Genomic DNA, 27,995 nt, shown 5'->3' with positions numbered 1-27,995 from the left:
TACTATGGTATACGAGCCTTTCAGCACTTCGGGTGGTTTCCTGACCTACGCTTCGCTTCGGTGGAAACCAACCTACGTTCAAGCTGACCCTCTACTTACACATGGAAACCCTTTATAATATCTGTGGATCTGACTCTTATCTGATGCTCTACATCCATATACACGTAGCTACTTCCTATGCGGGCAAGTAGCACACTGGTATTTCCACTTTTTAGTCCTTAGTGTCCATAATACAGCAAAATTTGAATGCATTTGAGCTGCGTTTTCTCGCGTCCAAGGCGGGTTTAGATTGTCATAATAGGACCAAACACTTGCTCTCATCTGACAGTTACTTTCTGACACCTTTGCTCAACTTTTTGAGGATCAAAAAAACATGAACAAAATTCGACCAAAAAGCATGAGGTACCCCTCATGGTTTTCATCGAAAATCAAACGATTGCGTTTTTCACCTTGAAAATGGAGACTTTTACTATGGTATATCTTGAATCAAAATGTTTCTATCGATCCAAAGCAACCTCTGAAATCATCTTTGTCGGACTTTGATAAGTAAAATTTCGACATTGTGGCCAGAAACCTCTTTTCATATTTTCATAAATCATTTGATAAGTTTATTCAAATCATCTATTTCACTTAGTACCATTGGATGCACCTTGAAAAGTACTCCAGGAAGGCTTAAGGAAGCGAGGGGTGATCATCATATTTTACTTAGTCGAATCTGCAAAAATAGCTTAATCGAATCCAAAACCATCAAGATTTGTCCAATCTGGAACAAACCATGATTCTGGGTTTGAATTGATTTTGGCTTGTGGGGCCAGCTGGCAAACTCAATGCCCTTTTCATACTGCAATACAGTAGAAAATGCTCTTGAAGCGTATAAAAAGTAGGCGGCAGGCCATAACGCTATCGTTTATGATGGTATTTTATTGCATTCTATATCGTTCATAATGACATCGTCTTGCATTCTATATTTAATAACGTTAGTCTGGACATTGACGATTCATGGGCTGCGTAAGATGTCTGCAGTAAGTAGTGAAATCTCTGAGGCTCTGAGACGTCGTTCAAATAAAACGTTGACAGCATTGAGCAGAGGAAAGAGAGTAGAACTAACGGTGGTTTTTGTTGATTGATTGTAAAATCATGATTCTCATATGAGCCAGGCCTGACAGCTGCCTTGAAACTCAGGTTCCATATCAGGGTTGTAAAGTGTCTAAAGGACTGAACATTTATTATGTTATGATGATATGTATTATGATGTGTTACTTTTGAAATTTATTTATATATGCACTTGGTTGATTAGTAAAGGTATATATCTGTAGATGTACAACAAAATACCACTAGATATCTATAGATTGACAGCAACTTCCTCTCCCTTGTTATCTGCTAAAGAAGCCAACTTCTTCATACGCTCAGAACTTGTAAACCTTCTCGACCCGCTTCGTGCAGCCCTTGGCAGCGGTGGTGCCTCTTCCTCATTTTGTATATGCCGTAACAGATCTTCAGCTTTTACTACCATGGACTCTGCTCGCGTTCTTCTTCTTTCCCTCACAGACATGCGACGACTCTTCCGTTGAGATGAGGTGGTTGCCATTTCTCCAGAGCGCAATTTTTCCAGTAAATTGTCCATAATGTCTTTATCTTCTTGATTCTCTGAGGTGGCTTTTATCAAAGTGTAATTAGTGCACTGTATGTTGAGCATTCGGGTTGATGTTGCTTACCATCCTTGATATCCAATCGATTATTAAGTCGAGCTTTGCGTTGCGCTTGGAATTCTTTTGACTTTTCTGCTTGCTCCTTCTTCTTCTTTTGCATCTCAAGATCTGATTTCGCTTTATTCCAACTCGATGTAAATGTCTGGAAGATGCCGAAAAATTCGTCTGGCTTCATATCACTAGGGTCCTCCCCAAAGTAGGAGACGACATCTTTGTAAGCGACGTCCATCGAGGTGTATCTAACTTCCAGTTGGTCGAACTTTTCAATCGCCCGATCACGAAACTTGTACATGACACTTGCAAAGTTATCTCCAGGGGCTGCTTCATAGTCATTACTGTAGTGACAATCCAGTTCATGAATTAGTGTCTGAAGCCCCACACGAAGCTCATTGTAGTCCTTGATCAAGTCCTGAATGGTCACTACATATGGATTAAATTACTGGCAGGTGTTTTTTTTGTATAACTTAACGTACCTCTACATGCTTCTCCACAGAGCTCAAGGTCCTTTAGTAGATTCTCACTGATATTGGGAAACTTTTCTTCGATCATTGTGCACAAAAAGTGCAGCAATGTTGTATCGTTGCTGGTGGCTCTGGTGTCGACTAGCTTGTTGATACTACTGATGCGAATACCAAATGCGCCACCTTGGAAGTTGGTGCCGTTCAAAAAGTTACCCACCATTAAAACGATCTACCATATAACATAAGTCCTCCCGAAGAAAATGAGAGACAAGTACGACGACGTATACTCACGTTCAAAAAGTCAATGAATGACTGAGAATCCTTTAGATTTGTAGATGCGTCCATGACATTGGTCATATTTCTGCCCAGTTGTGTGATGCGTTCGTGGAAGGTGGTGACAAAGAGCATGTTGGTAAGACGTTCCTTGAACCGATCAATGGATATAATCTACAAATGTGATGGTTATAAGCATAAAGCAACCTTGGATATCAAGGGCAACCTACCTCTGCACAGAATGCGTCCGGCTTTGACAAGCTTTGCAAGTCTTCCTCAGAAGCAGTTTTTAAAAATACAGATAACTTGCCCATCTCATCATGAGAAGGCGCATTGACCAGCAAATTTCTCAGCATGATTTCTGTGCAAAACTTGTCATCCACTGCCAAAATCTTTCTCTTGCAGTCTTTAAACGGTATATTCTTGCATTTAGCAAGCACGGCGATACCTGGTTTCAATGAATGAGCACGGGAAAAAGGTACATGATGAGGTCATTTACTTACTGATATTATAAGCTTTGCGAGAATCAATGATGCAGATTTCTTGACGCTTCTCCTTCTTGGCCATGCGTTTTGTGGCGACCACTTTTTGCGCAAAAACTTCCTCCATACGGTTGAAAATACCCTCAGCATCCAACAAAGACTCCAAAGCCTCTTCCTTTTCTACATCAGCTGATGATTTCCACAGAGTCGAGCCAATGTGATTGGCATTGAGTTTTTGCCATTGCAGTTGTCGAGTTTTGACAGCTGGTAAATGTTTGAGGTGTTTGCGAGGAGCAAGCATGTTCATTGCGCCAGGTGCGTTGGGTGGTGATGGAACGGATGGTGGTGGAGGTGGGGGCGGCGGTAATGATGAAGAGGGTGGTGGTGGCGGCGCTGGTGGGGCAGCTGCTGATCTTGAGAGATCTGTAGTCGATCCTGACATGGGTGGAGGTGGAGGAGGTGGTGGTGGTATAGACAAAGCGCTGTTCATTTCTGACGGCTGTGGTGGAGGTGGCGGTGGCGGTGGCGGTGGAGGTGGAGGCATGCTTCCTGTCACTGAAGGCTGAGAAGACGGTGGTGGTGGCGGTGGAGGCGGAGGTGGTAGATCATGAACATGCTCTGAAGTGGGTATGCTAAGCTGTTCAACTTGTGTAGTAGGGGTAGGTATTTCAGACTCTTCCTCGTTAATAGATGTAATCATGGACGAAAGAATGTTATCGCTGTCGCTCTCCTCTTTGCTGAATGTATAGCTATTCTTCCTACTTCCATTATCTCGTCTACTGATTGAGGTACTTTTTGTAGATCGAGGGCTCTTGATGCCTCCGTCTAAGGAATCTTTGCGTTTGTTGTAGGTAGGTACATCCTCTGTGGAAGCCTGCTCTAGAGGCATAAGTGGCGCAACTTCAATCTGCACTTGTCTGCGACGGTTGTTGGAGCGTCTCACTGCAGATCCCATGAGTGGCATTGTACCTGGAAGCACAAACTCGCCCAGTCCACTGCTCGAGCCAAACTGACGAGCCAACTGACTCTTGAACTCCTCGGATAATCCCAATGCCATGGACTTGTGTTTGCTGCCGTTGTCTTCCAAGGGGCTCAGCGAGGGCTCGCTTGATTTGAATTCGTTTCTGTTGCGACCTTCTAGCATTTCCTGAGCACGAATGCGTCCAAAGGCTGTCGCAATGCTCTTTCGAGATATAACGACGTCTCCCTCCTCCTCGTTGGATTCCTCAGTAACACCCACTACCTTGGAGAACTCCTCCATTTGTCGCTCTGCCTTCTCCAGACTTGCGTCGTAATCACTCTGCAAATCCCGTAACTTTCGCTGCAGTGTTGATATGGTGTGGCGTGACATTCTCAGCAAATCTTCCAGGGACACTGTCTTTTCTTTAAGTTGCACAATTTCCAATGCATCTAAATAAATAAATGAATATTAATTCAGCCAGGAGGCATGTCGAAAATCTACCTCCTTGATGCGATAATTGCTCTCGCAGTAAATCACGCTCTCGCTCCAGTTCATCATAGCTTTGCTGTAGCTCTTTGATATCCTCCAACGTTGCTTTGAGCTGATCCTGATCTGCAAATTTGCTAATCAAATGTTGGACCGTGGTTGTGTAGTCTGCAGAAAAATCGTCCGCCAGCCCTTTGTGATCAAGCACCACTTGGGCTACCAAATTGTCAATGATTTGGTAGTATCTCGATTTGATGCCAGATTCCTCGCTGTTGACTAGTAATAGGTGCTGCAAACAGCTAAGGAAAAAATCATAGCCTCTGGTGCCCTCCACGCTGCTCAAGATGCACTCAAACACATCCCTTGGATCGTTTTGATCGCTGAGTACATGCTCGTGGTACATCTCCATTACTTCGTCCTGGTCGTTCTCCGCCAATGACTTGAACTCTCGGACTTGGCGATCCACATGCTCATCGCACAGTTCGTTCATCTTTTCCATGATTCGCTCCAACCCTGATGCTGTCATCTGGTTTCTAAGGTGGATTCTGATTTCAGGGTCATCGACGACGTTGATGATTGCATTGACCAAGATCATGTTGTACAACTGCAGAGAATTCCATTTAATTGCTTGTCCCACTCTGACGATAATACAAAAGAACTTACTGCGTACTCTGTTAATTGGCCATCAGGTGGACCATAGGCAGCCATGCGCTTGAAATCCTCACTGGCACCCACCATGCTGCCCATTCTTCCACGTCCGCCCAGCGTGATTTCAAGCTCTGATAGCCACGCATCGAATCTGCCTAGTCCCCTCTGTTTGTCTCGCAATTGATCCATGGCTTTTAATACGAGATCTTGGCCTACAGGCACTTCGTAATAGCACATGAACACAAGCACTTCGCATACCAATCGTCGTGAGTTGATGGAAGGTGAAACAATACAATGAACAATTTGCTGTACACATTGTGGGTGCTTCAGCGCCTCTCGTGCTCCCACCTGAAATTGTTGAGATTGCCAAAATTAGAAACGTTCAGCATGTGAATTGTAGGGTGCTTTTTTTTCGCCTACCCTATTGTTCAGTAATGCCTTGAAGCACTTTAAGATGTCTGCTTCCACTGACAAAGTCGATTCTTGTCTACATTGAGTGCGTGAGTCCACGCATTCAGCATGATCTGTTACTGATGCTTACTTGTTTGTGCTCTTGTTGAGTGCCTTTAACAAATCTGTAATGACTTGCAAGCCCTGCATATCGATAAACTGACGCACCCAGCTATAATAATTCGAATCATGTTAATCTTCAAGCAGGGAGAGATGGTTCATCATGACGCAAACTGACCTCAATGGCATTGTTCTCAATCCAACTGCCAAATGCGACACCACTTTTGTATTAACGCCTTTTGACATGTCTGCTAGTTTTCGAACATAGTACTCGGGACCTTTGCTTTCCGATTGATAATCTGCCTTCTTATCGACTCCTCGTCTTGATGAAGGTGCTGCAGGTACATTGGTCTCCGATTGTATATCTTGGGCAACCATTAATCTCTTCTTTTCCACTGAAAATGAAGACATTTTCAACCGAGCATTATTATCGTGAATGCCTCTTCTTGTCTTGAGTAATTGTCAGCAGCACACTCCATTGATACTTAAATAGTAATGGTCCTTACTAGCATGCGTTCAAAGAAGTCTTCTATCTCAGCTTCAGTCATTGCGTCCACATTGGTATAATCACTGTCAGTGCTTGGTATAGAGGATGATTGGGAGCTTCTGATGGAAGAAGTGTTATCTACTAGGCGACCTATCCTTCAACTAGGTTTATAAACCAAAATATGCCTTGTATTTGGATCAATTAAAAACGGTACCTGCTGCAAAATAGTCATCCTGCTGATGAGGAGGGCTTTTAGGAGATTGAGGGGTGGTGGTGCTGGTTTGTATGGTGTTGGTCGTTGTCGTTGTTTGTATTAAAGGTGGATCAATAATCGGCCGCTTTTTCCCTTTTGATTTGCCTCGGTTGAAGAGGTCCATTTTCTCAATCAAGTATGTGTGATAAAGAGAGAGAGAAAAGAAACAAGAAATTAGGGAGGAGTGTGTGTGTCATCCGTTTTTTATAGACATTCATTTAGGGAAGAACACAAGCACAAATTAGCAGAATGAACCTCCGCTTTTATGAAAGTAAATTAGAATAGGGCGAAGGACACTGCTAGGACACAATTTGTGTCTTCGGATTATTAAGGCGCAACCTAACTCAACTTGTCGCTTTTTGGAGGCAATAACATGTTGCAGGGCACAATTGCATTCTATTGTAAACTTGTAGGTGTGACCAATTTAGGAACACAACAAGCTTTCATCCAAACATTAACATAAAAGGTGATTATTCATCAAGCAGTGGTTTCATAGAGCTATAAAAGGTGATTTTTGTCAAGACCTACCCTACTATGTTCAATACTGTTGATTTGGTGCCTGAAAAAAGCTGCGAGATCTCTTGAAGTTAAAAAAAAAAAAAAAAAAAAAAAAAAAAAAAAAAAGAGGCATGCACTATTCAATAATCATGAAATGTGCCTCATGTAAATGTTCAGGCAAGCAAAATACATGGGCCTTGTCAATACCTAATAGCCATCATCAAGTACTGTGCTTATGGAATCAAGTAACATAGTCTGTAACAAGGTATCATACGAAATCTGAGCTGTGGTAGAATGATATACACAATACATTGCCTATACAGTATTTCGCTATATGTCCAATCTCAGAGATGGTAATGTTATCCTCATCCAACATGCGACACAGAAAAAGATGTCTTTCTTTGACATCAAAGCTGTTGATTTATTTGATTGTGGTTTGAGTAAGAGTGTCAAGCCCATTGCAATTATTGACGACATCAGTGCCAGTGTTTAGGAATTATTCGTTTTTCGTGGCTTCTCTCACTCTTTTTGAGTCGATCAATCGGTTTCAAATGCTGCAAGAGTATTCTGACACTGCAACCTCTCGTGGAAACGGAGAAACATTCGTCAAGTATGAAATGACAGCCAACAAAGTCGGTAATGCTGTCCTCTCCAATAGGCGAAAGAAGAGGAAGAAGTTATCAGTCAAGAAGCTACAGAAAGGAAGGGCAACTGGACAAATCCGCTTGAAGAAACTTCACCAACATTTGGTAGCCAGTGAAGCCAGATCTGCTGCAACCATGTCCACCTTCAACAAGCCAAAGATGGTTTCCTTCATAGGAAACTGGCGTCGCAATACTCAGTACCTCCGTGGCCACAGCACTCGAAGTATGAAGCCGTACATGTCAACGTTGTCCACAAGAAGCACAGTCAGATTGGTGGACGAATACAATTCTACAAAAATTTGCTGCTCCTGTTTCAAGGAGACACAGAAACAACTGGCGCGTGATGAGGATAATAGAATGAAGAGGAACCTCGGTGCCGTTACATGCTTTAACCCTGAGTGTCCAAAAAGGCTGGCTAAACAAACTACCATGAATCGTGATGAGCAAGGAGCGAGTAACATTGCCCTCTTTGGTTTTTCGGCACTGGTCTCACTTGACAACAAGGTGTTGCCTCCTTTCAGTCGAGTTCAAAATCCTGATAAGTAAGTTGGCCTTTTCATTGGGATCTATCAGCAGATTTTTTGACCTCTTACTTTTTTTATAGGTACGTCTTATCCCCCACTTATTCACATGTCTTTGCACGCCAGACTGGCAATGTGAGGACACCCGCTTAGTCGGTGAATCATTGTAATAAAACCAATTAGAATATGGTGCCTGAATAGTACATATGGTTATGATAGTCAATGACAGGTGCTCATTGCAATAAGCAGATTGCACGTCGCTTTTATTGACAAGTTTACTTTTGGTCTTGTTGAATCTTGTCTTGCATGACATTGACAATGGCTGGAAACGGAGGAGTTAGTGGAGATGTTGATTGCTAAATGTATCCTAATTGGCATGTACCTCTCAGCGTGCTTTGTTTATCTGTAATGGTCTTTTCAAGTGTGCCGAGGTTCTTTTTAACATAGCCAACCTTGTCATTGTAGAACTTGGAGGCATCTGACACCGACTGTGATACGCGGTAATTTTAGCAGTGATTCCTTCCAATGTGGATGGTAAGAATTTACCTTTTCAATGTAATAGCCTGTACCGACATCCACAATGACCTTGTTGACGTTACTTAATTTACCTGGAACATAGAGGTATGGCACTGGTTAAGGAATATAACATAGCGCTGCAATATTAGTAGATTAGGGATCGATAAATTATGATGAAAAGGATATAGATGATGTGAGGGGCACAAGAATAGTCTTGTCTACGGGTAAACGCGTTAGCAACCTATTCTTTCATGCCTCAGCTCTCGATGCAAAGGCTTACCATCAGCTTTCTCGGCTTTCAATGAATCAACGCTATCAGCACAGTCGGTGAATCTTCCTTGAACACTCTTGAGCTTGCTGTAAGATTGAGTCAGATGGCTTAATTCCTATTGCAACGGTTAGGTGCTGCCAATTTCTCGGTCATCTTGTGCAAACAGAACCTCTTCCAATTGTGTTTTGACTTGTTGCAAAGAAGACAAATCAAGATCAGCAATGTTAACTTGTTGTTGAGACATGGTGGTTAGGGTTATAAAGCAGGTATAGCAACACTGAAATACAGGTGCGAAATATTTTACTGCAATTTTGGCAGTCAGATCATCGAATTTGTTGCTCTTCAAGGCAGATTCGTGTGTGGATGTTTACTTGTTTATTAGCAGTGTGTAAAAGCAGATTGGCTTGCTATGAAGGGAGATCCAGATTGACCATGGCAGAGTCAAGCACAAGGTTTGTACTCTAGCGAGCAAATGTTTGTAGTGTGGTTTCAAGACAACTATGCCCATCGCCCATCATGCCAGACATTGGCTAGTTGCAGTGTCCTTGTAAATCGCCTCTGAAAGCTTAACATCCATGTAAAAACAGAAGCGCAATACATAAAAAAAAAGTCTATAGTTGATGACAGACCATGAATTTCGAGCATCTTGCCGTGGGATATTGCTTGAAATACAACACAAGCCTAAATGAAGGATGGATCCATGATCAGATCACCGTTGACATTGCTCAACACATTAACAAACAATAAACATGTGCCTGAATTAAAATTGTCAATTGACTCTCATTGTCATCCTACAGCACCTACAGTCAGATCCACTTTGACATGTTGCCCTCGAGACACACTCCACACAAATCTGTATAACCTTGACACTAGAAATGATCCGATTTTTTTTTTCGAATAATGGATGTTTATAATATAAATAGCTTTTTCTTTTTCTTTATAACAAACATAACAAGAAGGGACGTTTTGTAAGCGAAAATCTCTAAAACGTGATATATAATTTTCTTTTGTGCAGTTGTAAATAATATTAAGATGTTGTTTATTTGCTGACGACATAACCAGTTCCCTTGTATCCTTCTGAGGAGATACCAGAGATAGGATTGGAGTTTTGGCTCTTGAGGTACTCGTTGGTCTTCTCCTCCCATTCCTTGCTGATGGTGTGAGGGGTTTCTTGACCTACATTTGACACAAAAAAGGTTAGAAAAAATTTCCTTCCACTGCAAATCCCCCCCCGCTTCAAATATATTTGCCGTGAAACACCCCCGCCAAACTATAAAATAGACATTGTATACTTACCATTGACACGGATGGCATAGAAGAGAGCACCAGAGGCAGCGAGAACACCAGTAACACCACCAAAGACCTTCATGGCATGGCCAGGCTTGGTCAAGGGTTCACGGGGACCGTGAGCACCGAAGGCAATGTAGTCTAATTGCAATCTCTAAGTACATTGGATTCGCTGTTGTTGGATCAACTAAAACACTTACAGGCAGCCTTCTTTTCGTCGAGAGAGAGGGACTTCCAATCACCCTTTTGTGCTTCTTCAAGTTGCTTGGCGATGGTGTTTTGTTCAGCGGTGGAAAGAGTCTTCCAACGAGTCTCAATGTTTTGAACAGCAACATTGCTGGAGGCGTTACGGCGACCGATAACACGAGCAGCACCAACACGAGTACGAATAGCAGCGGTACGAAGCATTTTATAAAGATTTAAAGAAATAAAGAGAGAGAGGGGAGAGATATAAGAAAAAGAGAAATGTTGAAGGCGGTGTTTTTCTACTCTCTCATGTTATTTTTTCGATTCCTCTTCTCATTTGCCTTTCACAGCCTGGGGGTATTTACCTTGCGACGTCATTAGCTCTATTACAACTCCCGATCTGACAGATGAGATGTGCATTGTCATGAAATGCTATATAATGGCCCCTTCAGATCAGTGCAAATGAGTCTATGGATCGATAGGATCGCTGTAGACAGCATATGATCTCATTCGAATTATTTTTTCTACTAAAATCTGACGTCTACTCCTTGTTGACCGAATCTAATGTTTGATTTGACAGCAAGCCAAACACCATTGCAGGCTCAAGACAGGATTTGAACAGAGATGCATGGCCCATGAGGCTACTTGATACATGTATACTACTACCGAGTCATATTCAACTGATTAGATTCATGATACATAAGACTTGATACTGAATATAACCATTGGATGGCTACTGAATCATTGATTGGGTCATTGGTGGGTGCTCTGGCTAATTGATATAAACACACTACCCAATGCCGCTGCTTAGTATGGCATTTGCGCTTTTCATGTAAAGATAATAGCAAGTATATGCTATACTCAGAAGCTGCCATGAATTACGAGCTCGTCCTACTAGGTATCGATCTAGTGAGATCAGGGCTGTGATCATTAGACTTCACTTGGAGTCTTTTGTCTAAGAAACATGTTGGCAATCTCTCAAGATCACCAATACCGGAGACCGTTACTTCGATCACTGCGCTTGCATGAACCTGGCATATACACTGATTAATTCCAAAGTATCAGCTTCATTTGTTCGAGTGACAATGACTGTATTTAGTGAGTATTTGATCAAAGTTTTATACAACGTTTCTCTTCTTTCTTTTCAGTTCAATACAAACGTGTCAATCTTAAACAACAATGTTTACAGACATACCTAAAAACCTGTTGATCAAGGTCATGGACTATAGCGACTCTATGACAGATTTAGTACAGTACTGTTTGGTTTGCAAACTGTGGAGTGTCATTGCAAAGCCGTTGTTAGACAGTAGACGTTCAACAAAGCTTCCTGACATACCTGGAACACTGGTAACCAAGATCATAAACTGTAGCGATTCAGTGGCAAATCTAGCTCAATTTCGCCTGGTTTGCAAGTCGTGGAATGTCATTGCGGAGCCATTGATGTTTAGTAGACGCATAAAGATCAGCTCGTCATACGCCGCTCTTGCATTCTATGGTCATTTGTACAGACGACCAAATTACGGAAAACTCATCAACCACTTGCATTTCGAAGAAGATTTCCTGCCAGTGGCTATACAACATGAATTATTACGCCTTGCCTTTACGCCTAGCATGGAGAGGATCACTGGCGAAATTGACGATGACGACTTTTACCTATTGATGAGCAGCATTGCAGACAAAGCCAGAGACAAATTTGATAAATTGAAAGCCATACCTCACCCCTCATGCTACTCTGTAGTCTACAACTGTGCTCTGCTTAACTTTAAGTCTACTTTGGAAGAAATTACTTTTTCACTTCGAGATGAGAATGGAGAAGATTACAGTTCTACTTGGGATCTCTCAAGATTTGAATCCTTTGTAAACTTGACCAAGTTTGAATTGGAAGCAGACCTGGAAGCTGTTTTCGACCTTGAAGATGCCTTGGCTGGGTGCTCTCGATTGAAGGAACTGACAGTGAAGGTGTACTTCAATGATAGATTACATGTAAAAAGCGAGGTGGAAGCTTGGGCGCCTATCAATGTGAAAATTGTAAACACTGTCAAAAAACTGGTGATCACCCGTGAATGTCGATCGGATCTTCTGGAATATCTGTTGTTCAAGTACCCCAATACTGATACAATTGATATTGACGTAGAAAAGCCATTGATACTATCGAGCAACAATTTGCACCGCACACTGAATATCATCAAAGCCATACGCTCTCATAAGGTAAAATTTGCTGTAAAAAGCAATGACCTGATAGAATCTTTGAGGTTCCTTATTGCTGATGGAATTCAATTTCGTATGAAAGAAGATGAGGAAAATGAAAACTTTTGTATCGAAATCAGCAATCTACTTTAGCTGCCCTGATTTAAACTCTTATATGCCATCAATAAAAGCATTTTTTATCTTTGAACTTGTCATTTTATGAATTGCATTGACCAAGCTACCTGGTTTGCAATTAAAATTAAATTATAATGTTGAATCAACTGGAGTGCACACTCAAAGTGCCAAAGTGTTGAATCGGGAGACAATATCGCGTTTGGCATTTGGTTGGGCAACCAGCAGCTAATAAATCTACGCATTGAATATAAAATGTAAAAAAGAAGCTAAAAATAATTGAAAGTTTAAGCCGCAGTACTTATAATGCGCGATCCACTTCTTGATAGCTCCAAAAACATCGATTGTTTTCATGATAAAGGTCATTTCTGACACTTTGCCAACAGCACGCAAAAACAGGTTTAGACTCAGATCAGTTCTTTTGCTCAAGACTTGTCAAATTTTGTTCAAAATCGACTCAAAAGATTTATTTTGCTAGATTCGACTATATAAATAATGACAATCACCTCATGCCCCCTTAAGCTTCCTCAAAGTACTTTTGAAGGCGCATCCAATCGTGCTAATTACAAGAGATGTTTTGAATAAATTTATTGAGTAATTTTGGAAAATATGAAATGAGGTTTCAGGCGAAAATGTCGAGATCTGGTATATAAGGGTCGCATAAATAAGGTTTCAAGGGTTGCTTTGGGTCCATAGAAACATTTTAATATAATATATGCCATAGTAAAAGTCTTCGTTAACAAGGTCAAAAACGCGATCATTTGATTTTCAATGAAAATCATGAGGGGTACCTCATGGTTTTGGATCGATTTTTGGCCATGTTTTTTTGGTGCCCAAAAAGTTGAGCAAAGGTGTTAGAAAGTAACTGCTAGATCAGAGCAATTATTTGGTGCTCTTGTGGTGGCCCAAAACGGCCCTTAACACGAGAAAATGCGGCTCAAATGTATCCAAATTTCACTGTAGTTTGGGTACTTTCGGGTATTAATAGGATAGAATGAGTACGCTGTCTCTGTCTGTAAATAGATTGTTCTAATTGATACAGACGCAAGGCACTCTAAAAAAGTTAGATCATCAATTCCAGGCTGCTTATAAACTGATCTCATTTAATGAATATTCAAAAAGTAATATTTAGAATAGTTTATTGTGAAGAGAATCAATTTTTGCTAATTCCAAAGGGCTGCATGCAATAAACTAGACAAATGTCAAAACCAATTTGGATGTTCATATTTAAATGCCATAAGCGGTTTTGGCGGTAGAGAAGGAAGTATTGATTTGATTGACCAAAGCATTGGCAGCATCCAAATGAGTAGAAGGTGTCTTGGCAAGCAAGCAAGTATCCAAAGTCTTGGTTTGAGAATCCAAGTTCTTGATGTCGCTCTTTACCAAAGTGGTAGCGAGCAAGATGGCATCGAATTGAGGCTTCTTGGTGACGATGGACGTCAAAGCAGCGGAAACTTGAGGGACAAGAGTGCTTACGGTGTTGAGAACGGCATCAGCTTCCTCGGTGGTAACGGTACCAGTAAATGCGCAGCAGTCAGTACCAGCTTTCTTGAGACGTGTTTCGAGGACCTGTTCCTTGTTGTGGATGGCCAAAGCACCAGAGTAACCCTTTGAGCTAATGAAGGCATCAACCTAGTATAATACATACTGTGTGAATTTCATAATGACAATGAATTATTTACAACTCACATCGGCCTTAACAATAGCCAGTTGGGCAGCAGCAGAGTTGATGTCGTCGATACAAAGTTGAACAGGAGCAGAGATGGCTCTCTTGTCAAGGGCAGCAGCATGAGCAGAGAAAACGAAGGCAGCAGCAACGAGTACAGTAGAGAAGGCGCGCATATTAATAAGTGATTGATAGAGATTAAAAAATAAAAATGTCAATGCTTGTCTTTATATACAAGATGGATGCTTCAATACCGGAAGGTACTTCTGTCAGACCTTCAGAAAAGTTCTCGAGCCTTTTCTTTCTCATCTCATGGCTTTCCATGAAAGCATCTACATGTGCTATTCACGAAGCAAAATAGCACTCTGGTTGAATGTGATTCCGAAAGCAAAGAAACTCTCATATTCATCTGATCTACCCCCATTGAAGTCATTTAGTTCACAGCAGCACAGTTTTTAATGACTAGGTTCCTCTGTTCTATAGTTTACTTCAGGTAACCAAATATTGTTTGGTATAGTGATACACGCATTGTTACCAAGCAGGGATCACGATTGGCTTCTTAACAAATGAAAAGCAGGCTGTAATACAACCAATGCTGTAAATGCTAAATGTGCAACATATCCTGGGAGTCTTTCACTTTTAATTCAATATTCATAGCATATGCTGAGCAGGCATTGTTAAGCATCTATTGGACAGCATCATAAACGCTAACTGCAGTCGAAAGAATGGTGCAAATACAAATGAAAACATATAAATAACTACATGAAATTTTTCCAAAAAATGGTAATACAGATTGAGAATAGAGAGTTCGTTCGTAAATGTTAAGAGTACGAGTATTGCATTTCTAAATATACATTTTACATAAAGCGCCACAGCCTCAAATGCTTGCATTTTCGGAGGGTTTGCAGGAAAAATGCAACCTTCAAACAGATCGAGAAATATGTAATATGGCTGATGATCAGGGGGGGGGGAATCAATATCATTGGCCATTTCAATCACAGGCTGCACCAGCATGTTGCATTTTTCTTTTATCGTGCCACCGAAATTGAAAGTTCAATGCATGATCCTTGTGTGCTGTAAACGCATTCAACCATTTTACAAAGAATGTAACAAGCAGCTCGGTACAACATCAATTTAAACAATTGCTCAGGCTATTTTTAATGCGATTCAATTGAAAATAGGGAAAATATGAATGAGAATTTCATGCGTTGGAGATGTTGATTTCAGCATAGGCTCCAGATCTCATCAAGGTGAGTACGCAACAATGGCTAGTTCAACAAGGTGCAACAGCCGCAGGTGGAGTAATAGTCGGTGGTAGTAAATCGTATATTGTATCTTTTACGTAGATTTGCATAACATTTACATTGGAACTAGTGCGAGATATGCGTATCATTTCGAAGCATTCAAATGTTGAAAGTTTAAAATGTACAGTGTGTATTTGCATATTGCTTCTCACGGCATTCTGTGGATAAACCATTCAATGCTGACATGTTTCAGGTGCAATAAACCCAGGAAAATGGCAAAAAAAAAATGCTACCTCACCCATTCACGGGTTGGTAATGGATGAAACCTTGAAAACTGTTGGCCCTGAAGAGAATGACGTTATATAGCAAAAAGAAGAAAAAGAACATGCAGATACAGCGGTGTGACCCAGACTATAGAATAGGCGGCTATATAAGCTGATAATGCACCGAGTATTGCTGATAGTTCTTCTTTTACAAACATTCTTATCACTATGGCCGACATTGAGTCAGATAGAGTAAGTGTTCATTTTAGTCAATTGCACTAGGAGTCTAATAACGCAATAGAAACCATCACCTTGTACTCAATTGCCAATTCTGTATAGTAGCTACGCATCAGATACTTCATGGCGAGTCAGAATTGCATTGGCATGGAAAGGCGTGGAATATGAAACTCGCTACGTTGATATGGATGCTGGTGAACATGTAAGCTGGGTGCACAGATGATGGTATTTGTATTAATAGTGCAATTGCAGCTGTCTGAAGAGTATGTGCTGCTCAATCCATGCAAAAAACTACCTTGTTTTATCACTAAAACCGGCAAAATCTTGACTCAAAGTCTAGCCATTATTGAATATCTTGAGGCCATGTATCCAGGTAAGTACTCGTGTGTTGTGTGGGCATCACGGGAATTAATATTAAGGTTTGATTTCTCATGCATTACAAAGAGAGACCAATGATGCCGAAAGGGCCATTTCACAAAGCAGAAGCATTTTCGATAGCCTTGGAAATTGCTTGCGACATTCAGCCATTGCAAGCCAAAAAAGTGCTGAGGCTGGTTGATGTTGAATTGGCCAAACGAGAGGAATATGCTCGCAAGATATTCGAAATGGGGTTTGAAGGTTTAGAGAAACGTTTGGAAAACCTGTCTGGTACATACTGCGTAGCCGACCAGATCTCTATTGCGGATTTCTGCCTAGTGCCAATGGTATTTGCTGCCACCAAGTTTCATCAGGTGGACATGAAGCCGTTTCCTTACATCACAAGGATCAGAAACACGTTAATGACATTACCCGAATTTAGAATATCGCATCCTTATAACCAGCCCGATTGTCCTGCAACTATGAAGGGTATTGTACAGTAAAATATGTTTCATTGAATAAAATGTATAATTTGTCTCTATCACTTTGCTACTCGACATCATCTTGTAGCGGAAGTTTTTATTAACGTTGGGTATCTATCTTCAAATCTAGCATTTTTCCAAGGCAGGAACTAATTTGGTAATAATGTCAGTTTCACTTGCAACTGCCTCGGCTAAACGACCTTGAGCCATTTCCTTTTGACCTCCACCGCCACCCTTGATGTGTTTCAGCATTTGCTTCAAAATCTAACGTACGGTGAGTGAACTATCGGGCTTTTGTATGCGTGATGTACTTACCGAGTTGGCAGTTTCAGACTTGATTTGCTCACCATTCAATGCCACAACAATTGTGTTGCCATTGACCAAGATATGTGCAGCATCTGACTGACTTTCTTTCAGGACATTGGCACGCTTTTGCATAAAGTTGGCGTCCAAATCAGAATCAATCAAGTGAATCTTGACGTCAATATCTAGGAGCACCTCAAGTTAATATCGATAGAAAAGATACCAAGTAATGCCTTACCTTTGATTTTGCTTGAAATAGGTTTCATGGCTACTTCACCAGCAGTAGCCAACTTGTCATTCATGAGCTCTACACGCTTTTGAAGATCTTTGGTTTGCTGTAACGATTTCTCGAGTTTGTCTATGATTTCATTGGTACCATTGGCACGCAATAACTGAAGCGCTTTGGGAATGGGTTCATAAGCCTTTCTGTACCATTCAACACAGGATAGTCCAGCTGTAGCTTCAATTCTACGGGTACCAGCAGCAACAGAGGTTTCGTTCAAAATCTTGAAAGGATATAATTTGCGAATGTTATCTACGTGTGTGCCACCACAGAGCTCTTTACTGATACCAGGCACATCAATGACTCGAACAGTATCACCATATTTCTCAGAAAAAGCTGCAATGGCACCTGAATTCACTGCGTCTGTCAACCTCATATGCTATTCAAAAGGAGCCCAGTTAATGCATCTCACACATAGCTAAACTCTACCATTTACCTTGACACTAGTTTCGCCACCGTGCAATGCAACTTCGTTCACCCAGTCTTCGATCTTGGTTAATTGATCATGCTTTAAAGGCTTTCCGTAGGTAAAGTCAAATCTCAGTTTTTTGGGCTCGACAGTTGAGCCAGCTTGTACGATATCATCAGACTTGAGCACTCTTCTAAGACCAGCATTCAATAAATGAGTAGCAGTATGATGGATTTCTGCACCCTCACGACGTCTCATATCCACTTGAGTTCTTACTAAATGGCCTTGTTGCAAATATTCTCTATCCGCTTCAATACGTTGAGCAATATCCTCTCCAGGCTTCAAGTCGGCGGGAACAATTTTCAGAGCCATGCCGCCTTCGTAAGGCTGAGTGACATCCACTACTTGCCAGTTATGTCCATTGGAGAGCTCAATCGTGCCATTATCAGGGACTTGGCCACCGCCTAGACCGTAAAATGGACATGGATCGATGGCAATGTTGACTTCTACCTTCTTTCCCTTCTTGACAGTATCCACTGCTAAAATCTCTGATTCCTGGTGAAGTAGACTGTGATCATACCCAGTGAATTGAGGTTTAATGTTAAGGGCTTTCCATTCGGATAATCTTGATTTGTCTGCCATGCTTTCAGATTTCCATGATTCTCTGCCTGTAATCTTTTGCTTTTCTCTCAGTGCCTCCACAGCTAGATCCATAAATAGGTTGGCATATACTTATGCATGTGAGTTGTGTGTCAAATACCTTCAATGTCAACAGACCAGCCTCTTTCACGAGCAATAATTAAAGTCAAATCGAATGGGAATCCATATGTGTCATACAATTGAAAGGCAATCTGAGGTGGAATTTGCTTTGTTGCCTGAAAATCGCTTTGGCTGAATACGTTTTCCAACAAGGCCATGCCTCTGTCCAGTGTAGCCAAAAATGCAGTTTCTTCGTTGGTGATGATGCTGCGAATAGATGATGCACGACTAGCGAGCTCCGGGTAAGATCCATCAGTAAATCCAGCCAGCAAAGATGGGTACAGATCTGTCAAAAAAGGTTCTACAGGGCATATTAGCATAAGCAAAGGATCGATAGCACGAAAAGCATTTACCATTCAATCCCAATTGCTTGGCTGATCGAAGCGCACGTCTGATAATACGTCTCAAAACATAGCCACGACCAATGTTGCTAGGCACAACGCCGTCGCCAATCAAGAAACACATGGCCCTGAAGTGATCAGCTACAATCTTTTCATGTGCGCTTGGATCAATATCGGTGGAGCTCTTCAAGACGGATTAGCTCATCAGAATTATACAGCTACTCACTTGCAAACTCACCTTGAGTCCACGCGCTGCCATGAGCTCCCTCAGACCAGTGATTAGTGTCTCGAATTGATCAATTTGAAAGTTGTTTTTCTTTCCCTGAAGCACGGACACCATTCTCTCCAAACCCATGCCCGTATCAATGCAAGGAATAGGCAGGTCGCTCAATTCGCCCTGTGCATTTCTGTACTTTTCCATAAACACAAGATTCCAGATTTCGAGCCATGGATCGTCCAATGATGCGTCTTGTGTGTCCCAAAAAATTTCAGTACAGGATCCACAGGGCCCTTCACCGTCTCCCATTGTCCAGAAGTTATCCTCTGGTCCACACTTGACAATCATATCATCTGTCAATCCCTGTTTTTTCCACAATTGATAGCCTTCGTCGTCTCCTTCCAAAACGCTACAATATAAAAAGTGAGTTGGCTACATCTTGAGCCGCCTAGTGCACAGATCTTACGTGACCCGAAGTCGACTGATTGGCAATTTCAGCTCTTCCAGTAAAAACTTCCATGCATAACTGATGGCTTCGGCCTTGGAGTATTTACCAAATGAGAAATTGCCCAGCATTTCGAAAAACGTGTGGTGACGAGGAGTGTATCCCACATTATCAAGGTCATTGTGTTTGCCGCCTGCTCTCATGCATTTCTGAACACTGGTGGCGCATTGAAACGGTGCTGCATTAGGCTTGAGAAAGTGCTCCTTGAAAGGAACCATACCTACAAACAGTGAGTGCAGTAAGTAACTGTTTTCATTGACGCTTGATTCCGGGTAATTACCTGCGTTTGTAAACAGCAAACTCTTGTCATTGTGAGGCACAAGACTGGCGCTTTTGACAGGTGTATGCCCTTGTTTCTCAAAATACTTGATGAAGGTGGAGCGAAGCTCTGGTGAAGTCAATTGTTGCATGTAGCGTACATGAGCAGCAGACCGGCTGCTGCCGAGACGGAGCCATTTATTAGAGAGTAATCGTGTTTGATACATGAAGAAGGATGTTTCAAACAAAACGTTTAAAGAGCTGAACAAAAAGAGGCGAGGGGTGGTTGATAGGCAGACCCCCCAAGAAGTTTTAAAATTCTTTCATGCTCGGACCGGATGAACCTTTTAGCTGAAGCAATACGATATCTCTTCTAGCAAACAAGCATCATCCATGAAATCAAGTCATTGACTCTTATATTCACACCCTCAGTCTCTCTACAAATTCAGTAAACGGTCTGCTACAGTGCACATTTTCAGGTTGGCCATGACGCTGTAACTTTGAAAGTTACTGATCTTTACCTATTGCCTATCTGATTAATGTATCATTCGCCAATGATGATTATCAATGTACTTCACCCGACGAATTGCGCTCTTTACCTGTATCCAGTGCTTTAATCTACTCCAAACGCTCTAAATACATCTTCTTGACTTGATGATGCTCCCCATCATTTATCGCTCAATACATACCACACACTATTACACTTATATCTTCGAAATCCTGCCAAAATACACTGGAATTACACTTTTCCACTATTTGCTATCACATGTAAACTATCCATAAGAAACCTGTAACGGTGGATTTGACGTCTCTAGGATGTCCTGCGTCTGTATCAACTAGTAAAAAATATACGAGTGGACAGTATACTCGCATTACCTCTTATCACTCAAATGTACGCAAATAACTGTGAAATCTGGTTGCATTTGAGCCGCATTTTCTCATGTTAAAGGCCGTTTTGGACCATCAGAGTAGCACCAAATACTTGCTCTGATCTAGCAGTTACTTTCTAACACCTTTGCTCAACTTTTTGGAGACTAAAAAAAAATGAACAAAATTCGACCAAAAAGCATGAGGTACCCCTCATGATTTTCATTGAAAATCAAATGATCGCGTTTTTGACCTTGTTAACGAAGACTTTTACTATAGTAAGTATTGAATCAAAATGCTTTTATCGATCCAACATAACCCTTGAAATCATCTTTGTGGGACTTTGATATGTAAAATTTCGACTTTTTGGCCAAAAACCTCTTTTCATATTTTCGTAAATTACTCAGCAAGTTTATTCAAAACATCTATCTTACTTTGTACCATTGGGTGCGCCTTGAAAAGCACTCCAAGAAAGCTTAAAGAAGCATTAGATGATCATCACAATTTACATAGTCGAGTTTCGCAAAATAGGTCGATTAAGTCGCAAAACAGTAGAATTTATCCAATCTGGAGTAGACGTCTAGCGGAATATCAATTAATTTTGGCTGCTGGTTAGAACCCCTCTCTCATGGAGAGACAATTGAAGTTTGTGATGCTAATACTATGGGGATTGCGAATTGAAATGCATTACACATTTTTTTCTTTGCGATTGTTGCTCAATGTTATAGTTAATGCACAGTTATAAACGCTAAAAATTGCTTATCCAAGTGTGAAATGGCAAATTTTGATTCTATCCAGAGTTGCACATGCTACCCGTGAATTCCACTTGTATTCCCTGGCTTTTCGATGTGTAAATGCTTAATGGTAGTAACGAATGCGACAAGAGAATTACAGTGTATAATATGAACCACACTATCCCTTCAAAACTTTATTCCTTGTAAACTAGGAATGTCAACGAAGAAGCTGTCAAGAGATTAGATGAAGCCGATTTTGTTAGCAACATCGAGAGCATCGACATCGGCGGTGAGGCGGACGAAAGCCTTCTTGTAACCATCGGGTCTATAGAGAAACAGAGGGGAATCAACATTTCGCTCCTCACTTTCAAACAACCAGACAAAAACTGCTTACCTGATGAGGGTGTTGATCTTGGCAGCCTCAACATCATAAAGACGCTTAACGGCATCCTTGATTTGGTTCTTGTTGGCCTTAACGTCAACGAGGAAAGTCAAGGTGTTGTGTTCCTCAATCTTCTTCATGGCAGTCTCGGTGTTGAGAGGTTGACGAATGACACGGTATTGATCCATGCGGGGAGCATGAGCAACAGACTTGCGAGCGTACTTGGGAGCACGGTTCAAAACCAAAGTCTTAGGGATGTGGAAGTGGGTGGAAGTGCGGATCTTGCGCACAGCCTTACCGTGAACACCCTTAAGAGCGGACTTCTTGGCGTTAAGAGCCTTGGCGGAAGCTATTAAACACATATACCAAGTTAGAAGACGCATTCAAACATGATACCATGATACAGGACGTATTGACATGTTGATAGAAAGAGAGAAAGTGCCGAGCATTGATCAAGTTGTATGGGAATCATCCGTGATAGGTTACTGCATGAATATTGCGTTTGATTGCATGTATCAATTTCGCTCTAATGATCAGGCGTTGGTATCGTATTGATTCAGTGGGTGTATTTTGAAATCGACTGCTGATAATGCATCCACACCCTCATCCAAGATTGTCATCCATCATCCATGCCCTTGTATCTCTCTTTCCCATCTACAATCTATACATCCAATATCATCCATTCATCTGATTACCTTGGTTGGCCATTGTTATATCGTCTACCACGTTTCTCTAAAGAGGAGGATTGTATAGCTTGCATCTGACCTGACCATGTTTATTCTTTTTTTCGACGAATCTCAACGCCCCCCACTGTGCTCCTCAAACAATTGTCCACTTTCCATCACCAATCTCCGGTCCGGAGGCTAACATTGGATGAAGGCTGCCTGTTACTCAAATGGCATTTATTTGGAGATTGTGTATTCAATACAATGTTGTGAATGCCTATGCTTACTCTGCCCAGCTTCAGACAAAGACCTATATTTTTGTATAAGACGTTATCTTAACTAACTACCTGTGCAGCAAATAGCGGCCATAGTTCCCTCGCATACAAGGTTCGTTTGCAATGGTTTGAATTGCCGCTGTCAAATGTCTTTGACTATTACATTGATTCTTTAAGGTCAATCAAGATAGAAGCTCTGTAGCAAGTGTAGGTGGTTTACTTGTGGAAACTACTTTAAGCGATGCTATTACTTATAAAAGTAAGATGCTAAAAACGTTGTTATCAAATCAACATCTAGGAGAGACACGTTTTAGCAATGTATGTCTTACGAGACATTTGACAGGTATGCTCTGGTTACAGTATTTCGGCAGGTATGCATAGATTCAATAGTTAGAGCGAAAAGAGGCATGGTATGGCATTGGTTCATGTAAACGTCTGGCAGTTTTTTATTGTAAAATTTGTGGGGGGGGGGTATTTCATAGATATTGTATGTCATAGTGGGATATTGTATAAGGGAATGAATGAGGGGTAATATTTCTGTAACAGCTTAATTTCATATCTTTGGGATTAGTAAAGGATATTTTTCTGTTCAACAAAAGTGAATTGGTGATGGTTGTTTGAGGTATCGGGTGGAGCCAAGTCGGGTATGACAATGGGCAATGTAGCAACGGTGGATGTATCCTGGTGATTTGGTAGTTGATCACATTCTTCCTCTCTCTTGACGGTCAATCTGTCTGCTCTTCTAAAGTATTGCTGCAAATTCTCAATGTCTTTCTTGATGATGTTGCTGATGCCAATCATGTGCAGATACTCCAAGATGCTGTTGACCTTTTGGCCGCTCTTCAATAGCTGTAGGATGAGATCTTTTGTTTGCTCGCTCTGTCGTCTATGGGCGCTGTAAACTGTCTTATTTCTGGGTATAATGTGGTTATGCTCTCCATGGCTGCGCTCAATCACCCAGATTTCGTTGATCGACTTGGCTTTTATGAAACACTGGCAATCTGTCCTCTGCGTGCTCTTTTTTCTTGGCTTAACTACTTTGTTAGTGCTATTGACAGGCTTTTTCGGCTTTCTCTCTATTTTGGTGTATACACCTGCATGTTTGCACCAGAGATGGACACTTCGAAAGTTTGAATTTTTAATGCTCATGACTATGTTATGCTTTTGGCCAAAGTTTGCTACTTCTGAACGTAAACTGGCTAATGTCGGGTAGGATTTACCAGGATCAAACAGATCTCTAAACTCATTCAGCATTCGCTCATTGTTTATGACGGCATCTTTGGTTAAATGTGTAGTGGTATCTAAGGGAATCACGGCTTCTGTCATGATGTGGGGAATAAGGAGGTGGGATGATGAGAGAAAAAAAGTTGGTTTAAGGCACTAACATAGGAGAGGAAAGAGATTAAACAAGTGACGTAGCGATTTGAAAACTTCCCCCCGTGCAAATGCTGAACAAGAAATTTGTTTTGATTTGATTCATATAATACCTCATCAAATTTCTTTCTTTCTTCAACCCCACTCTCTTTTTTTTCCTATATTCAAAAATGTCCCTCGTCAACAGACCCAACAACGTTGCTGCTCAACAAAGATTCTTCCAAGTAAAGTATCCACATCAATGATCAGAAACCATGAAAACTGACTGAAATGTTGATCTAGGCTCCCTCCAACACTCTCTTGTTCCTCCGTGGTCCCAGAGATAAGCTCTTTGTCTACACCACCTTCCTCGTTCTTGGTACCGGTGTTGCTGGTTCTCTCTGGGGTGCCATCAACATGGCTCGTGTATGTATTTTGATCATGGCATAGAGTGCTTCAACTGACACTGTTTTTTTTTTTTTTTTTTTTTTTTTCCTATAGGGCAACAAATAAATTTGACATCTCGTATTGTTAAAATTAGACATTATTTATATACAAAACTAGTACAACATAAAATATACACAAGAAAGCACAAGAGACGATCCAAATAATATTTTTACATATTAAAAACCCACAAATGTCTTTTTTTGTCACAACTCTATAGTCTATGAAATCCTTTATTGCATTACCACAATGGGAATTGATCTTTGGGCCATTGGCCAGTCTCTCGAGTCGGCCAGTATTGACCAGAATACAGCCATTCTTCACCCTCACGAGCAAACCATCGAGGTAGCCATTCTTTACCCTGCGACTCAAATTCTTTGCGCTTGTCTCGCTGTTGTTGCTCAATCCTGAGCTTTTCTTCGTCAGCCTCATCAACATGGCCTAATGGATACATGTCAACCCTTTGTTTGTGTGTGTGTGTGTGTGTGTATATATATATACTGTAAATACCTTTTTCATACAGTTGTTGATCAGGTCTCAATCTTGTGTCAGTCATTGGAAGCTTATCTCGCTCTAATTCAGTCAGTTCATTGAGCTCAGTAGCAAACTTTGTAAAACCAAAGTATTTTTCGTAATCCTTGATGCCAGGAGCACGGGCATTCCATATAACAGACAGCTTCTTCTTATCTAGCCCAACTTCTTCTGCCAGAGATTCACTCCATTTACCCACTACGCGTCGTACCTTCTTGTCATTAGCATCATACAGTGTTGCAATGACATCATTTCGCTTTGTGGGAGCACCAAATAAACCACCACCAGAGCCTTCTTTGAATGTAATGACAGCATAATCGCCCGTGGTCTTATTCACAACCTTGCATTCGCCTGAATGTTCCAGATATTTCTCGCCAGCAATCATGTTCTTCATCCAGCTGGATGGCTTGAAGAAGGTATAATGGTCGTCATGACCCGTCAATGTCACATGGAAAGTGCCTTCAGTCATAAACTCCATGGATTTACCCCAGAATTTGCTCTTGATCTGTGTAGATTGCCAGTATTTGAAGCCCTTTGCCTCGGCATGTGCTGCAATCACCAGTGGGTTGTGTGATACCTTCTCAGAAATGAATCGGAAACCTTTGTCAGGGCGAATATTCTCGTAAGTTTCAGTCATCATTGGGTTGAATGGCTTTCTTCCTGTGCGATACTGGCTCGAGGCATAAGACGAAATAGAGAACGCAGTGACATACATCAGACGTTCCATAGCATCTGTCAATGTAGATGCCTTTTCCAATAGCTCACAATACTCCAATTCCTCGCATGCCTTTTGCAACATGTTCAATGGCTCGTTCATACTGATTGGCATTGCAATGGTGGATAAATCCTTGCCGACATTCTTTCTAAACACAGAAAGGGCTGATCCTGCATCTGCAACAGCTGGAGAGGGTAGTTTTGTGCGACGAGCACAATCGCTCATTGAAGTCAAATCAAGCACTTCTGTGCCACTGCTTTGTTCTGTTATTGTCATGTTTTCATCATGTTAATTACTCCATTTATAGACTGTTTCATACAGGCCAACCTACCACTATCTTCGTCACTGCTCTCATCGTCGATACTGGATCCAGCCTCAATCGCATCGTCCTCATCCTCTCCGCCACTAAGTACAATATCTTCAGCATCGAAGAATTGATCCGAATAGCCAGACATGCGAGAATACACACTGGAGGAGCGATGAAGATGCTCATAGTCTTCATGAATAGTGTCGTCCCCTTGTGTTTGCTGAGCGCTACTAATAATGGGTGAGATAGAGCCAGAGCGACGAAGGCCACTGGAAGCAAAGTAGTTTTGCACATTCTTCCACTGAGAAATTTGCTCATTTGCGTCTGCTACCATTTGCAGTTTCTGATGATCCAGTTTCTCCATTAGTGGCTGAATTGACTGCAAATCATTCCTGATCAAAACTTGCTCGAGTTCCTCAATAATCTTGGCTAAAAACAGAGTATTTTGTTGATGCAAACTAGATGTTTCCAGGCCCTGCTCAATCTCGGCTCTAATCTTCTTGTTCTCTCCATAGCGACTGGAATGGCGCTTGCTGGCAGCAACACTAACAATGCTCTTGCTGTGCTCGATTTGAGGTATAGGGGAATCGTCGTATTCGCCATTCTTTCTACGAGTCTCGGTCAATGCGGATTGCCATAAATCGTAGTCTGACTCGGTCAATGTCTTGAGATGATAGAGCATGGTACCCGAATCAATGTTGATTTGGCGCAAATTAGGATTGTAGGATATGGTGGATACAAGAATCTGAATTGAGCCTCGGGTGACACTGTTTTGCGATGTAGAGTAGGAGAGCACACCTGTGGGAGACAGTGTAAACCAGCGTTTAGCCCAGCCCTGCATTCTCTTTCGCTTCTTTTTCAACAGCCAGCCTGACATCTCGTTTACGGGCACCTTGACATCCTCAGGATTGCCCAACGCCACAGAATATGTCAACTTCTTGGGAGTGTTCCTTGAAAAGGTATTGTCTGGGATGCATCAGCCTTCCACTAAATGTTCCAAGCAATCCACTGCTTACCGAATACCAATACATAGTTTCCTGGTTCATCCACCACAAAAGTTCCTTCCACCTTCTGGTCAGACGACTGAGCATGCTGTATAGGAATGATCTCATCCATGCCACTGTCTTTTAGCTTGATGGTTGCCACAGACTTGGAGCGGGGCCTAGTGCTGTGATGCGAAGAGTTGTTTTGACTGTGGATAGACTGATTCGAGGAATGAATGTAATTGGATTCGATATCATCATCCCCTACTGTGGATGTGGATTCTGTAAATTTTGAGTTCAATTTAATTTACGCTCTATTATCTGGTTCCCCACTTTTCCCTCTTTTTTTTACCTTGACTATTGTTTCTATTTGCTCCCACGTCTGAGGGAAAAGACATCTGTCGCTTTTGCAGTTGCTGCTGAGCCCTGAATACGATCTCGGATGAGTTTGGCAAAGGCTCCCTTTCTTTGCGACGAAACAAGCCGAATGCAATGTTGTTCTTCTTTGTCGTAAAAGACCATCGTATGACGGTACCTTTAGTAGGTACGTAAATATTATGTAAATAAGAATCTCTCGGTTGAACTTGTACTACTTCCATATCACTTGCAGGTTTCAATAGTAAAAGAGTGTAAGAGAAAAGGAAAAGAAAGTAAAAACAAATGAGCCTTATTTATAAACATGTTAAAATTAGCTACAACCAAATTTGATTTACAGATATTCACGAGTGCACAGGCTTGTCATCATTAAACCACCATTTTAGGACCTGTTTCGTTTTGTTTAGAGGTCTCTATATCATGCTATGCTGCTAAGCTGATGCCCGCCTCTATACTCACATGCTACGCAACTTGGACATCATTCATGTTTTCTCTATTTGGTTCATGTTTTATTACATACCTGGAGTC

General features: G+C 41.5%; 11 protein-coding genes across 11 annotated transcripts; 3 read left to right on the top strand and 8 right to left on the bottom strand.

The window, feature by feature from the left end:
• Positions 1-1,342: 1,342 nt before the first annotated feature.
• Positions 1,343-6,394, bottom strand: ATC70_006799 (uncharacterized protein; the record flags this gene model as incomplete). Its single annotated transcript, XM_064826068.1, has 13 exons — positions 1,343-1,656; positions 1,716-2,129; positions 2,183-2,399; positions 2,462-2,617; positions 2,674-2,891; positions 2,947-4,335; positions 4,388-4,976; positions 5,036-5,368; positions 5,441-5,507; positions 5,562-5,642; positions 5,709-5,980; positions 6,037-6,167; positions 6,232-6,394. The coding sequence occupies 13 exons, from the start codon at positions 6,392-6,394 to the stop codon at positions 1,343-1,345; spliced, it is 4,344 nt and encodes a 1,447-aa protein (XP_064687582.1).
• A 925-nt stretch (positions 6,395-7,319) lies between these two features.
• Positions 7,320-7,958, top strand: ATC70_006798 (uncharacterized protein; the record flags this gene model as incomplete). Its single annotated transcript, XM_064826067.1, has 1 exon — positions 7,320-7,958. One exon carries the CDS (start codon positions 7,320-7,322, stop codon positions 7,956-7,958), a length of 639 nt encoding a protein of 212 aa, XP_064687581.1.
• A 250-nt stretch (positions 7,959-8,208) lies between these two features.
• Positions 8,209-8,964, bottom strand: ATC70_006797 (uncharacterized protein; the record flags this gene model as incomplete). The annotated part of the gene is made up of 6 exons (XM_064826066.1): positions 8,209-8,255; positions 8,316-8,421; positions 8,480-8,518; positions 8,654-8,667; positions 8,730-8,835; positions 8,890-8,964. The coding sequence occupies 6 exons, from the start codon at positions 8,962-8,964 to the stop codon at positions 8,209-8,211; spliced, it is 387 nt and encodes a 128-aa protein (XP_064687580.1).
• Positions 8,965-9,759: 795 nt separating this feature from the next.
• Positions 9,760-10,415, bottom strand: ATC70_006796 (uncharacterized protein; the record flags this gene model as incomplete). The annotated part of the gene is made up of 3 exons (XM_064826065.1): positions 9,760-9,896; positions 10,017-10,148; positions 10,208-10,415. The coding sequence occupies 3 exons, from the start codon at positions 10,413-10,415 to the stop codon at positions 9,760-9,762; spliced, it is 477 nt and encodes a 158-aa protein (XP_064687579.1).
• A 957-nt stretch (positions 10,416-11,372) lies between these two features.
• On the top strand, positions 11,373-12,533 carry PRB1_2 (proteinase B; the record flags this gene model as incomplete). The annotated part of the gene is made up of 1 exon (XM_064826064.1): positions 11,373-12,533. The coding sequence occupies one exon, from the start codon at positions 11,373-11,375 to the stop codon at positions 12,531-12,533; it is 1,161 nt and encodes a 386-aa protein (XP_064687578.1).
• A 1,206-nt stretch (positions 12,534-13,739) lies between these two features.
• On the bottom strand, positions 13,740-14,354 carry ATC70_006794 (uncharacterized protein; the record flags this gene model as incomplete). Its single annotated transcript, XM_064826063.1, has 2 exons — positions 13,740-14,144; positions 14,202-14,354. 2 exons carry the CDS (start codon positions 14,352-14,354, stop codon positions 13,740-13,742), a joined length of 558 nt encoding a protein of 185 aa, XP_064687577.1.
• A 1,559-nt stretch (positions 14,355-15,913) lies between these two features.
• Positions 15,914-16,782, top strand: ATC70_006793 (uncharacterized protein; the record flags this gene model as incomplete). Its single annotated transcript, XM_064826062.1, has 4 exons — positions 15,914-15,937; positions 15,987-16,124; positions 16,175-16,295; positions 16,367-16,782. 4 exons carry the CDS (start codon positions 15,914-15,916, stop codon positions 16,780-16,782), a joined length of 699 nt encoding a protein of 232 aa, XP_064687576.1.
• Positions 16,783-16,887: 105 nt separating this feature from the next.
• ATC70_006792 (uncharacterized protein) lies at positions 16,888-20,063 on the bottom strand (the record flags this gene model as incomplete). Its single annotated transcript, XM_064826061.1, has 9 exons — positions 16,888-17,025; positions 17,077-17,249; positions 17,303-17,726; positions 17,784-18,460; positions 18,517-18,816; positions 18,869-19,040; positions 19,095-19,482; positions 19,540-19,798; positions 19,859-20,063. The coding sequence occupies 9 exons, from the start codon at positions 20,061-20,063 to the stop codon at positions 16,888-16,890; spliced, it is 2,736 nt and encodes a 911-aa protein (XP_064687575.1).
• Positions 20,064-21,677: 1,614 nt separating this feature from the next.
• Positions 21,678-22,527, bottom strand: RAD10 (ssDNA endonuclease and repair protein rad10; the record flags this gene model as incomplete). Its single annotated transcript, XM_064826060.1, has 3 exons — positions 21,678-21,762; positions 21,832-22,168; positions 22,515-22,527. The coding sequence occupies 3 exons, from the start codon at positions 22,525-22,527 to the stop codon at positions 21,678-21,680; spliced, it is 435 nt and encodes a 144-aa protein (XP_064687574.1).
• A 799-nt stretch (positions 22,528-23,326) lies between these two features.
• On the bottom strand, positions 23,327-24,085 carry ATC70_006790 (uncharacterized protein; the record flags this gene model as incomplete). The annotated part of the gene is made up of 1 exon (XM_064826059.1): positions 23,327-24,085. The coding sequence occupies one exon, from the start codon at positions 24,083-24,085 to the stop codon at positions 23,327-23,329; it is 759 nt and encodes a 252-aa protein (XP_064687573.1).
• Positions 24,086-24,797: 712 nt separating this feature from the next.
• On the bottom strand, positions 24,798-27,691 carry ATC70_006789 (uncharacterized protein; the record flags this gene model as incomplete). The annotated part of the gene is made up of 5 exons (XM_064826058.1): positions 24,798-24,997; positions 25,067-26,065; positions 26,134-27,075; positions 27,126-27,374; positions 27,445-27,691. 5 exons carry the CDS (start codon positions 27,689-27,691, stop codon positions 24,798-24,800), a joined length of 2,637 nt encoding a protein of 878 aa, XP_064687572.1.
• Positions 27,692-27,995: the final 304 nt, after the last annotated feature.

The sequence above is a fragment of the Mucor velutinosus genome (assembly GCF_035048745.1).
Source record: "Mucor velutinosus strain NIH1002 chromosome Unknown tig00001547, whole genome shotgun sequence".
Classification (NCBI taxonomy): Eukaryota; Fungi; Mucoromycota; class Mucoromycetes; order Mucorales; family Mucoraceae; genus Mucor; species Mucor velutinosus.
This window is presented reverse-complemented; position numbering and strand designations above follow the sequence as displayed.